Below are 13077 nucleotides of genomic sequence, written 5' to 3'. Positions count from 1 at the left end.
GCAAGAAAAACGGTGGCACCATCTGGCTCCTAACTATGAACACATGCCACCATAATCTCTCACAGAACCAATGATTGCCTCAAGTTCTATTGAAAAATTGCTTAGGTTGTACCTGGTGACCATGCTGGTGGGAGAGAGTCCTGAAGGAAGATGTATGAGATATTAAATATGGGTTTACAACCATACAACTTGAGAATTCTGTGGACAGCAATTGCAGACAATGTGTACTTCATAACAGAGTTAGGCCCCTCATGATTTGATTTGATTTGATTTAATGTCTGAAATGATGAATTCTTTGGTTGCCGCCCATCGCTAACCCTTTATAATAACACTGTGACACCATAGTATCATCCAAGACTGTACAATTATGATAATAAGCCCCTTTCACACATGAAACCCACAACATTGCTCAGGTCACACATGACATGACCGTTCCGGAAAGATTAGGCAAGGCAGGATGTCTACAAAAACTGAATAAAAGTTTTGGCAGAGATGTAAATCCTACCAACACAACACAGTTGAATGGTAGTTTTATGATAACTGATATACAGCGCCAATTATCTTGTGCGTGCACAGGCTGCTGACCGAACAAGGTGTTAAAAAACAAATAGCTGAGAACAGTGAATCTGCGGACCCCGGACGCGTGAAGAGGCGGGCGGGCAGGCGGGCGTGGCCTACCCCTGGCGGTGGAGTTGGGCTCGTGGTCCAGGCCGCAGGGCGAGGGAAGCAGCTGGCGGTGCAGGTACGGCTGCCGGGGCTGGGAAGAGACGGAGCGCAGCGGGAACTTCCGGCACGCCCGGCCCTCCAGCTCCGCCCTGCCGTCTGCACACCAGGGTTAGCGTTAGCCGGCCGGCAACTGCCGGTTTCTCGCGAGTAAAAATGATGGCAACCTTTTCTCAGTCCTTTCTACAACTAATATCCTGCTTCAACAATGTCCTCGTTTTCAAATATTAGTTTTTTTTTCCTCAGGAAAATTTTTTTATTAAATTATTTTCTCTTATGTCTTTCTTAAACCTAGCAAAATTTGTAAAATTAAATTTTACTAGTCACTCAACAGTCATCCTTGTACATGCTTACACACTCACATTTAAAAAGCACCAAAAGAACTTTTTTCAATCCGAAGAACGCTTTAATTTTTTTTAAAAATCCTTTTAATTCCTTGAAATTCCTTATCAAACATTTCTTTCCACACCAGACAGAGACATGGCCGGAATCCTACCACCGGAAAACACAAAGGTCTAAGGCAGGGACACTCAAGTCTGGCTCTCAAGGTCAGCAGTACTGCTGGTTCTCTCTTCTGCCTGATTGTCCACAGCCCAATGGGCCCTGATTGGCCAAATTACAGTCAAGAGGAGCGGCAGGTTTAAATCAGTCCCTGATTGGAGGGGGGGAATGAAAACCAGCAGTACTGCAGGACAGGCCATCGCTGTGCTGGGGAACTGGCCTTCCATTTGGTTCACCCCCTACTGGCTCAACGACACCTCATCCCAAAAGATGTCAGAGTATGAACCAAACCCACACCTACTACCTACTACACAAGCTTCTGCCATTTGGCAGGACCAAGGAATATGTTGGTAAAGCTGCCTTGTCTGCACAAGTGGAATAAATTAGATACTCATGATGTTTTGCCATCTGACAGAAAGTGGAAAGTTGTTTGGCTAAAGACCATGTCTCAATTAATAGCATGATTTTGAGGGTGAGCTATATTCTGTATATAACCTTAGGACACTGGCAATGCTAGCCAATCAGCAAGACAGCTATCTGGCTAACCCTCACTAATATATCAAGCTAACCAAGAGGCACATTCTTCAGATAGATAAGCAATGTGTCATAAAAATGATGCTTGGCTGCCATAAAACACATTTCCCATTTCTATTAGAAAGCCACATTGTTAAATGTTAAATTTACCAGGAGGCTGAGTGGTGTCTACTGGACCCTCGAAATGCAAGTAGGTAGCTGTCACTGCCTCCAGGTGAAACTCCTGAAATAAAGGTGAGGAGTGTATGTGAGGCAAGAGGGTAGATGTGGGTTCGGGGTCATAGGATGGATGTGGGTTTGGGGTCAGAGAGTGGATGTGGGTTTGGGGTTATAGAGTGGATGTGGTTTTGGGGTCAGAAGGTGGATGTGGGTTTGGGTTTGGAATCATAGGGTGGATGTGGGTTTTTTTCATATGGTGGATGTGGGTTTGGGGTCAGAAGGTGGATGTGGTTTGGGGTTAGAGGGTGGATGTGGGTTGGGGATCATAGGGTGGATGTGGGGCCAGTGGACAGTGTTGCACCACATACCCTTTTTTCTCTTTTGCTGTCATTCACTGCTGCTACTTGGTTTTCTGTCTTCCCTTCTCCAGGCACCACTGAGGCCTGACATCATCAGTGTTGAGTGGCAAGAATGAGAACGATAAGACTGTTATACACCACTCAAAACCCCCAACCCCCCAACCTCACACTACCAAAGCTCACTACCTAAAGCACGTTCTATTTAAAAGCACACTTAATATTCCAAAAACACTATTTCCCAGGCCCAGGAGAAAATCAAAGGGGAATGTCCTCGGTTTCTGCCTGAGTGAACATTAAGACATATTACAGTACATTCCTATCTCTACATTAGTTAATTTACGGTCTGTATACAGATAGTTTGTAAGCTGAAGATGGTTTCATTGCAGTAATACATCCCATTCCAAATGTTTCACATGAACAATTGCTAATTTATAATTACGTCATTTGGCAGTCAGGCTGAAGTAAAAACACTTAACTCAACCGAGCCAGTATGCGCACTGTTACCAATTTAGTCGCAAGATTTGTTGATTTTTCAGACCCCTTTATTGAGTCTCTGGGGTGCGCGTGTGTGCATGTGTGCGTGTGCGTGTGTGTGTGTGTGCTGCAGTACTGACGTGTGTGTGTGCGTGCGTGCGTGACGTATTGTGCAGTATGTGGTGCGGTGATCATATGTATGTTAGCACTTCTGAGCAGGCATTAGTTTCCTTGGAAAAAAGGCGCCAAAACTGCTCGATGCAGTCTTTCCTGCGCTCGCTATCACTCTACAGCTCACACGACAGCAAATCGATATCGACTGCAGACGGAACCGTCCAATCAGTGCGAAACGCGTTTTCATATGAAGGTAATGACACGTAAATTAGCATACGGCATCATTTAGCAAATTTTGAGCATGCGGGTAGCTACCACCTGTGGGGAAAAGTGACTCATCTCCCTGAGCTGTTGCCACCCTGAAATGGGGTGTTTTCCTGAAATGGGGGTGTTTTCGTACGTTGTGCTTGAGGGCGAGGGGGCTGATTTTGGCCTTGTTGCTCAGCGCTCTCTCCTGCCGCAGGCGGGTCCGCTCCTTCCGGGTCTTCAGCCGCTTCTTCTTGCACGAGATTTCCTGGACAAAAAATTTAAAAAAAAACAGCCATGCTAAAAAAACCCAGTGGCCTGTGGGTAACTCTCCCCAAAGTTCAGCTGTCCATCCACCCATCCATCATCTATACCCGCTTATCCTGGGCAGGGTCGCGGGGGGTGCTGAAGCCTATCCCAGCATGCATTGGGAGAGAGGTAGGAAAAGTTCCGCTGTATTTTTTAAATTAACTTCTGTAAACTTCCTCAACAATTTTTACATGCATTTTGCATCTCCCATGTGTAAAAAATCAATCAGATGTTAGCAGTTTAAAACACAGTGAATACTACGCGTTGTGTAGTCAGTAGCACCCTCTACTGACATGTCCCTGAACAGCCTCTCTCAACTGCAGTGTTCATGTCTCCATCAGGAATTGGTATACATTATAATTTACATTAAGGACAAAGGTTTATAAAAGATGGTGGTAAAATATCACTTGAACCCAGTGGACAGAATGTTACTCAGTCAAGGGTGGCAAACTAGATCAGCAATAACAAGGGGGACGATGTCACCTGACTGAGGAGAAAGTATACACTCATACCAGTGCCACTACGTACCTTGTCGATGATGTTAAGCAGATGAGCAGGCAAGTCATTGGAGTCCGTGCTGTTTGAACCACTCGTGCTGGGAAGGACAACAAGAGTTAGAGACTCACTTTTTACAGTTCTGTTAACGGGGATCTATACCCACACGAAAAATGCGTCTTTGAGGCTTATGCCATAACACCAGCTGCCCAACTGGTCTGTTCCGCTGGGCCCTTGATCTTATAATAATTAGGGTACATTTGGCATAATTAGGGTAACCGTTTATCCATAAAGGTGTGCTCACATTGACACTGGAATGCAACTTCCCTAATTAATGAGGGAAGTGATTTGCAGACTCTAATTGCAGACTCTAATTGTCTCAATCAGAGGCCTTGGGTTTGTCATAATCACATGCACAAGACCTTCTGAACTCTGTGACAGAGACACGCAGGGTCTGAAAGTGAGCGCTTCCTGTATTTGACAGCCTTTGAGCAGTCACATAAGGCGAGCACATCTGAGGGAGGGTTACCTGGACTCCAGGTCAGAGGCGGAGGCGTCGCTGAGGGACGCGTCATAGCCCCCGCCCAGCCTGAGACGGGCCTCCCGCCGCATGGCGGCCAGCTCCGCCAAGCACGCGGTCACCTGAGTCACACACACGCACGCACGCACATACACGCACACATACACGCACACACGCGCACACACATACACGCACACATACACACACGCACACACGCATGCACGCACACACACACACGCGTACACATGCACACACACACACACACGCACACGCGCACCCCAGAGAGTCATCACGCAATTCAGCCAAAAGTGCTTACATCAATGCTTACTTCCCTCAAAACAAGTAAACACAAATATGCGCATGCAAACACACACCCAGGTGCAGTGTTCAAGCATCGAATAGTTCAACACACATTTAAACAGTTTGAACACCTTTTTAAATAATTTCAATCCTTTAAACATTCTGTCAAAAACTTTTACACCCACATTTTACTTTTTAGTCCCAAATTTTGAACATCCAATCATAACCGCAGGGCCGTCCACGGCCTGCCTCAACACAGGGCGGTGCACGTTAAAGTACAAAAAAGTGTGGGACCTTGGTTGGATCGGGGTCGCAGAAGTCCAGGAGAGTGTCGCAGAAGTGGTACCCCAGCGATTTCAGGTCCTGGGTGGAGAAATGCGTTCCTTTTCTGTTCCCTGTCAGGAAAGCCCACTCATTTTCAGCTCAGCTGCAGGCAAACGGACAGCGCTCACAGCACACGCCCCATGAAAACGTAAGAATAATAATGATTCAAAATAAAAACTTTATTTAAGTAGCACCTTTCGTGCGACTCGTGCAGTCCACAGTGCTTCACAGAAAACGATAAAAAGATTAAAGAATGATAAATTAAAAAAGGGATCAGGATCAAAAAGACTGGATCAAAGATGAAGTAAGACTAAAGCAACAAAACAAAGAACGATGATCAGTTAAAAGCTAAATTAAAGAGCTAGCTACTGTTGGAGCCTCTCTAATCCGCACTTGAGGCATGAAAGCCAGTATGTGTGTGAGGTTTTATTAGCCTCATGCTCCTCACCTAAGGTAGACCCCCCAAAGGTGGACTCCATGGTGTAGCTGTTAGCGACCCCCAGCTTCCACATCACCACACGTCCCGTTCCTTCCTTACTTTTCTGAACCCTGAACTTGCAGCTCCTGTAAGAGAACTGAGACAAAAATAAATAATGCAATCTTCAACTTCCCTCTTACTGCGTAAAACAGTGTACAGATGGCGCACAATCTACACATTTTTCTTTTAAAAAAGTGAGCAGTCCACAGTCCACCCTCCTTCTGCATTTATTTATTTAGGGGGGTAGGAGGGTTTGAAGCCTCCAACCTGCAAGGCCAGGAGAGTCAGCTGCACGTCTTGCTCCCTCTTTTCCTCCTTTTACACCAGTTTTCCCAGCATGCAATTCAGAACAGCCTCTACCTAGCTATGTTCACATCTTTCGGCTTGGCAACCATAGTACCTAAGCATGCGCAACCCTACGATCCTAAAATCCTACGGTCTTATGCTCCTGAGCGAGGAGAACAAGCTGTAAATGCTGACATGCTGATTGGGTGCAGCGTGTGCAACTACCATTCTGATTGGACATTGCGTGTATGGTTCATTGTGATTGGGTACCGTGTGAGTATGGGGCATGCTGCGTGTGTGTATGGTTCATGCTTAATGGGCATTGTGTGTGTGTATGCGTGTGTGTGTTTATGGGCCATGTTGTCAGCATGTACAGATCATGCTTAATGGGGAAGATGAGCATTACTGGGCCATGTTGAGCTTGTATATGGGACATACTTATTGGGCACTAAGTGCTTTTGACAGAGCTGATTGGGAGCCGTCTGTATATCGGCCATGCTGACTGGGCGGCGCATGTGTATCGGCCGTGCCGATAGCCAATAGGGTCTGACCTTGCTGCCGGCGTTCTTGCTCATCATCAGGGGGAAGACGCGCTCGCAGAAGCGGGGCTGGGCTCCGCCGCGGTTCTCGCAGCCGTACATGAAGACGTTGTTCTTCCGGCTGTGCCCGTGGAAGTCACAGAACAGCACCACCTCCCTCTCGGCCAGCACCCTGGGGAACGGGACCGCATAAGCCTGGGGCCTTCTGCACAGCACAGCTGGTAACAGCTTGACCCCTGGCCCCACCCCTGGCCCCGCTCCTGCCCCCTGGCCTTGCCCCTCCTCACTCAGCCCTGCCCCCGACCCCTCCAAGGGGCGACATAGCTCAGGAGGTAAGACCGATTGTCTGGCAGTCGGAGGGTTGCCGGTTCAAACCACGCCCTGGGCGTGTCGAAGTGTCCTTGAGCAAGACACCTAACCCCTAACCCCTAACCCCTAACTGCTCTGGCGAATGAGAGGCATCAATTGTAAAGCGCTTTGGATAAAAGCGCTATATAAATGCAGTCCATTTACCATCTCCCCTGATCCCCTGGCCCCGCCCTGCCCAGCCTGGCCACGCCCCTGCCCTTAGCCCCGCCCCTCACCTCTTCACCATGTTGCGCGTGTACCAGACGCAGGGGAAGGCCTTGCCCAGTCCCGCCCCCTGGCCCCACCCCTGCCCTTAGCCCCGCCCCGCCCCGCCCCTCACCTCTTCACCATGTTGCGCGTGTGCCAGACGCAGGGGAAGGCCTTGCCCAGTCCCGCCCCCTGGCCCCGCCCAGCCTGGCCCCGCCCCTCACCTCTTCACCATGTTGCGCGTGTGCCAGACGCAGGGGAAGGCCTCGCGCAGCACCGTGCGGTAGTTGCGGTTGGGGTCACGGCCCGCCAGCGAGCAGCGGTAGTTGCCCACCACCACGCCGTCGGGGTTGAGCATGGGCACCAGCTTGAAGACGAAGGCGTCGCGCAGGAGCCTCGCGTCCGCCGAGTCCCCCAGCAGGTATCCCAGGAGGCCCTGCATGGCCCACGAGCCCACCGTCTCCCCCGGGTGCACCCGCGCCGTCAGCACCACCGCCCGCTTGGCCCGCGCCGCCTCGCGGCTGGCCGAGGGCGAGGTCACGGTCAGAACGTACCTGCGTACCAAACGCGCCATCACTCTCAGGGCGGATTTTTATCAGTAATACAGCTGCAAGCAGTAATTGAGGAGTCATACATAAACAGCTAAAAATGTAACAATTCATTCATTACAGGCATTTCGCAGAGGCTCTTATTCAGAGCTTTTTGCATAACATTTACATTGCGTTCATTTACACAGCTGGATATGTACTGAAGCAGTGCAGGTTAAGTACCTTGTTCAAGGGTACAACGGTTACAAGACCAGTTTCTTACCCATTATACTACACTGCCACCTGCTGATGCTGAGAATATTTCCCATTGTTGCATAATTACTCCATCTTCAATCATGCATAAATATGTGCACGTCAATGTTAACAATAAAGCAATCAGTCATGTATTTTTTCCAGAAAACCCAGCTATTGAAAATCAGAACAAGCTGAATACACTATGGTGCAGGGCACCGGAAGATGTGTTAATGCAATGGGTCAACCTGTCTGTTCTAATCAATCACAAACACCACAAACAAGACAGACAAACTTGCGTATGGCCAAGAACGGACAGACGGACGGACGAACGTACACGGCGTTTCCGGCAAGGCTGCGGCAGAGCACGCGCACTTTGCAGAGCGCGGCGGCGACGGGGTCGGAGGTCACCGAGGCCAGGAAGCGCCGCAGGTCCGAGTAGGTGTACGGGTAGCAGTGGGCGAAGTAGCAGGTGTCGCCCTCGTAGGGGAACTGGCAGGTCCAGGTGAGCGAGTAGAGGGCGTGGCCCTCGCGCTCCGTCTGGTTGCCGTAGTACCTGATGTCGGCGCCGGCCCGCCGCCAGCCCGCGCCGCCGGCCGCGGCGGCGGCCCGCTCGGAGTAGAGCAGCGGCCTCATGCCCAGGCCGTACAGGCTGCTGGGCTTCATCAGGTTCACGATGGTGAAGCGATACGTCGCTCCCGCCTTCATGTTCCTCACCCGGAAGTAGAACCACTGGGTGTGCTTGTCGGTGTAGAGGTCCGTGCGGAGCGTCAGCTCGTAGTCGTGGAGACCGCTTGAAGAAAAACAGAGGAAGAAATTTAAGGGACTTAAATTTTAAGGGACTTATAACTTCAGCTCATCATCGCACCAAACGCACTCTCTCTCCTCAGGCTATTCAAAGCCCAGAATCACTCTCAGCTGAAACGTGACATAAAACCCCTGCTTCTTTCCCTACACAGTCCACCAGTTAATGGCACAGGCATAAATGCTGTCGTTAGAGAAAAGAAAACCTTCCTTCCTCCATTTTGGATTTAGAAACGCATCCGTCTTAATCTGATTCTCTGATTGGAGGAGGAGAGCCGCGGAGACTCACGTACGTCTGCACGGCTTTTTGCAGGTTCCCGCTCTCAAACCGGGACTCGAACTCCAAGGCGGAGTCCCTCCACCCGCCGGTGGGGTCCCTGATTGGCCCTCGGCTGCCGCCCACACGGGCGTAGGTGAAGTAGGAGGTCTTCGTGGCTGCGAGGGGAGAGAAGCAGTCACAGATTTCTTAAACTCCCAACACCCCGTCATTCTTTTTTGTCCTCTATAATGGACTTGAGTCTCTGGCCTCAATCTGAAGAAACATACAGCTCTGAAAAATATTGAGACGACATACAATTTCCAGTTTCACAGACTTATGGGTATGTATTTGGGCAAAATCTTTTTTTGTGTACAATTTTATTTTTTAAAAACTTCTTTTTTATTGTCATTCAGAACATTTACTTGCAGAAAATGACAACTGTTAAAATACAAAAAATACATGGTGTTGCTATACATTCAATAATGCAAACATGTTTATTCCAATAAATAAGAAAAATAACATCTTTGCTTAGGAAACAACAATCAATATTTGGTGGAGTACACTGATTATTCTTCAAAAAATATGGGGTGGTCTCAGCTTTTTCCACATCTGTATATTCTATTATGTTCAAACTTACACTACAAGGGACAATAAAAATGTCTTGTTTGACATTCGTACCATGTCATAAAAATTTATTTTTTTCAGTTAGGCCTCATGAAAGTATTTAGAGCACATTCAAATTTTCAAAAAAGGCATCAAACTGGAACACTTGTAACAGATTTTCCCACGAATACAGAGTATCGCGCAAGACTTTAAAAAAATCTGTGGCACAGTGCGCCAAGAGGCCCTTAGAGGTCTGCTACCAAAAGTGGGGCAACACACAGTTTTTCCTCTATTCGGAGACATGGCGCTAGGATGTCTCCGCCATGTTGGACGAGGCACTGCTAGCACTGGAAACGCAGAGGGGGATCAGCCCACCTGGCTCGATGTGGTACACGACCTTGCCTTTCTCCTCTCCGACAGGCAGGGGAGTCCTCTCGTGGCCCGTGGGCTGGTAAAACGGCTCTGGTTGCGGTGGCTCCCATTCTGAAACAGAGACACGGCACCAGGTATTAGCAGCATGGAACATCTGGAAAGCACCAAAAAGCACTGAATCGCTGGCTTTACCACAGAAGGCGTAGAATACCGCATAATTGCCCAAAATGAAAACTAACCATAGATACAAAGCCCCAAGCTAACAATTCAGTCCGTTTCCTTGATAATTGCTCAAAGATTTCGACTTCCTTCAGCAGCTTTTCTTTCCTTGGCTCGTTTCTCCACAGGCACGCTGAATAATTATGACTTGAAAAGTATAATGGTTTGAGGAGGTGTATAGCTATTCCACTACACACATTTTGCACCATCGTATGCCGTCGTCGAACACACTTTACAATAAAACGCATTCACTTTAACCTGGCATTCCTCTTTAACTCTTACCACTGCACACCTAACACTTTTATGTACCCTGTAGTCACTCGTCTATACACTAGTGCTGTAGCAAGATACAGAACTGTATCTATGCAGGCTACACACACCAAAGGCATGTCCACGTCTACAAAAATATATAGGGATTCATACAGAGGCACAATGCTATAATTTGCAGCCTGCTACGTATAACTGTTAACACAGAGGAAAGGTTAAAGCATCATTTTAGAGTCAGATTATTGAGATATCATTAAATTAATCATGTTCCAGTAGCATCAAGTAAGACTACATGCGTTCCTTCGCCACTCAGATACACCAAACAGTGGAAGTACCTGAAGGGATTCTCACATTTTCATATGGAACAAAAATAAAGTCTCCAGAAAAAGCTCAAACATGTTCTTTTGCACATTCCTCAAATATGCGGAAACAGAAGAATGAATAGTTTCATTTTCGCCATTTACTTCAATGCGTGTCATGTAATCAATGAGACAGACATGGTTTCAGTGATATGCATGTCAGAAAACTCTTTATAGAACAAGCACAGACAGAACATCAGCTCTTAAGCAAGGCAATGTGGAACCAGCAGCTCAACAGTGTCAGAGCTGTTCAGAATATAATTGTCTGATAGTTGCCGCGGTACCGATGTGCTGGACCTCCTCCTTGATGACCTGGCACTCGACGGGCCAGCGGACTCCCTGGGGCAGGTTGGCCAGGGACAGCGAGGCAAAGAGGCCCTGTGGCTCCCGGAGCCTCGGGATGGAGAAGCCCTGGTCTGGATCGAACACCAGCTGCCTGGACCTGGGGACCGGCTCTACTGGAAGGGAGCCTGGGGATCACAGGCACGCATACAGCTTTACACCTGGGTAACAGTTAGAAACACACAACTTTACAGCTGGGGATCAGTCACACACACAGCTTTACACCTGGGTAACAGTTAGAAACACACAACTTTACAGCTGGGGATCAGTCACACACACAGCTTTACACCTGGGGATCACAGTTATACACACACAGCTTTACACCTGGAGATCACAGTTGCACACACAGCTTTACCTGGGATCATGGTTACACACACATCTTCCCAATCTTTATACTTCTTCAGAAGGTATGTCCCTTTCAAGCACTTAAGTCTCCGCCAGTAAGCTAAGGTCACCCTTACCCAAATCATCTGCCAACGGTTGAGACATTTATGGGTTCAGCATTTCCAGACGAATCGGGAAAAATTACGTTTCTGCTATTACAAGTAGGTACGAATACTCCATTTAATGGCAAAGTGCACGCGGGGGACTTACATGGCCTCCGACTGACTATGCACTCTTCCCGCAAGTCAGAGTCCGAATCGCTGCTGCTCGGGGAGTTCTTGTCTCGTCTCGGGGGGAGGGCGATATCACGGTCCCGTTCCCACGTCTGGCTGAGAGTAACGCTGTTTTTTACGCGGTCTCTCTGGTCTGAGAAATAAAATCGGCGTAAGACAGGTTACAGCAGTTCAACAACCAGGCCGAGGTAATGTGCCAAAATTATACACGCCATAAAGCACTTTTATCGCCCGCCTCATACCCACACATTCCCAGTATGTGAGCAAATTCACACTTGTCTTCCAGAATTGACAACTTGACCTTTTACATTGAGAGCAATAAACATAGGATAATATCCATATTGTAAAGACAGAAAAAAAACTGGATCCTGGATCAGTGTTAACAGACTTCACTAAAGTTCTCATGATTTGACTTTTGTTCCCCCTTCTTCACTGTATTTCAACGTTAATGGGTGCCGTAGCCTATTACGCGCATAGCCTAATAAAGACCAGTCATGTTTACAAAACGATAAGTGATGCCGCCCCACTCGAGTCTCCGATTAACTTTTTTTGGCTTTCACAGAACGTGTCCCACGCTTGGAAACAAAACTAGCTCGAAGCTGGTCAGCTGACGCGGTAAAGAATGACCATGCAACTTAATTTCAGACAATCCGTAGCCTGCTTACCCGTAAACAGTCCATAGTGCCGGAGATGATGCAACATGAAGTTCTCATAGGGGTCCACAAAAATCTTAATTTTAAATCGACAAATAAGAAAAGCTTTTTAAAAAAGTTATACACGTACATCTAGAAAAGATGCTTTGATAAAATATGCACAAAACTCATTTGAAAGGGTTGTCTCGCTGCAAATGTAGCCAACGTGAAGAGATTGCGAACGGCGACCAACCTGCATCTCGGTGTCCGTCTTCACAGCAGGACGCAGTCTGTAGGAAACAAGTTCTGAACGTCACGTATAGGCTACTCAGTTTTCCCTGAGCACAGCTTTTGTCGGCGACAAGAAAATTCACTTTACGAACTCTTCTCTGTCCGTCTCCCATGCCAGCGAACTCTCAATTTCAGATTGAATCCTTTAGTAGCAGAGATTGCATTGTTTCACAATAAACCGTTTATGCGAACAGTTAACGCGACGGAAAGCGTAATACTCACTGTAAATGTTCTGGGTATTTGGGCATCTATAGGTAATTCCACAAACAAGAAAGCACAGGTGAAAATTCCTCTATGTTACCAATATCCGCTTACAACTTCAACAACTAGGCGCTCCTTGGCAACTGACGTCATCTACAACACCGTTACCAAGGAGCTGAAGAGGGACCCGACCTCCCTGTCTGCGATTGAGAACATTTAAGTATTGAGATCATATACAGGCGGCACAGCAAAGCAAATACACAATAAGCCCAATTATATCAACCACTGTGCCCTTACATAAACTGAATATGCACAAATTTAACAAATCCAAATGTGAAATGAAAGTTGCAAGGATACATTTTTTTTCAATTGGTTTATTAACCTGACGTTGAGTCAGCCTTGGGAAAATTACTTTGA

At 47.6% G+C, this 13077-nt stretch overlaps 1 protein-coding gene across 2 annotated transcripts; it reads right to left on the bottom strand.

The window, feature by feature from the left end:
* Nucleotides 1–288: 288 nt before the first annotated feature.
* Nucleotides 289–12852, bottom strand: agbl2 (AGBL carboxypeptidase 2). Of its 2 annotated transcripts, none has more exons than XM_064313189.1 (18): nucleotides 12682–12852; nucleotides 12422–12458; nucleotides 12202–12265; nucleotides 11514–11669; nucleotides 10862–11047; nucleotides 9736–9843; nucleotides 8792–8933; nucleotides 8032–8487; nucleotides 7140–7469; nucleotides 6373–6532; nucleotides 5507–5633; nucleotides 5029–5129; nucleotides 4444–4556; nucleotides 3948–4014; nucleotides 3265–3378; nucleotides 2286–2360; nucleotides 1909–1981; nucleotides 289–822 (listed from the first exon to the last, which is right to left on the bottom strand). In XM_064313189.1, the coding sequence occupies exons 1-18, from the start codon at nucleotides 12705–12707 to the stop codon at nucleotides 410–412; spliced, it is 2748 nt and encodes a 915-aa protein (XP_064169259.1). In that variant the 5' UTR covers nucleotides 12708–12852; the 3' UTR covers nucleotides 289–409. The 2 variants fall into 2 exon arrangements, with proteins under 2 accessions (XP_064169259.1, XP_064169260.1); XM_064313190.1 differs by having other exon boundaries at nucleotides 683–822; nucleotides 1909–1978; nucleotides 2282–2360.
* Nucleotides 12853–13077: the final 225 nt, after the last annotated feature.

This window comes from Anguilla rostrata, chromosome 16, assembly GCF_018555375.3.
Source record: "Anguilla rostrata isolate EN2019 chromosome 16, ASM1855537v3, whole genome shotgun sequence".
In the NCBI taxonomy this organism is placed as follows: Eukaryota; Metazoa; Chordata; class Actinopteri; order Anguilliformes; family Anguillidae; genus Anguilla; species Anguilla rostrata.
Note: the sequence above shows the minus strand (reverse complement) of the source record. Positions and strands in the feature narration are given on the sequence as shown.

Coding starts and splice junctions, on each gene's coding strand:
- agbl2 (XM_064313189.1), bottom strand. CDS start 12,707: ATGCCCAAATACCCAGAACATTTACA. Junction 7,470..8,031: donor AGCCTTGCCGGAAACGCCGT/GTACGTTCGTCC, acceptor TTTGGTACGCAG/GTACGTTCTGACCGTGACCT. Junction 4,557..5,028: donor GCGACCCCGATCCAACCAAG/GTCCCACACTTT, acceptor TGTGTGACTCAG/GTGACCGCGTGCTTGGCGGA.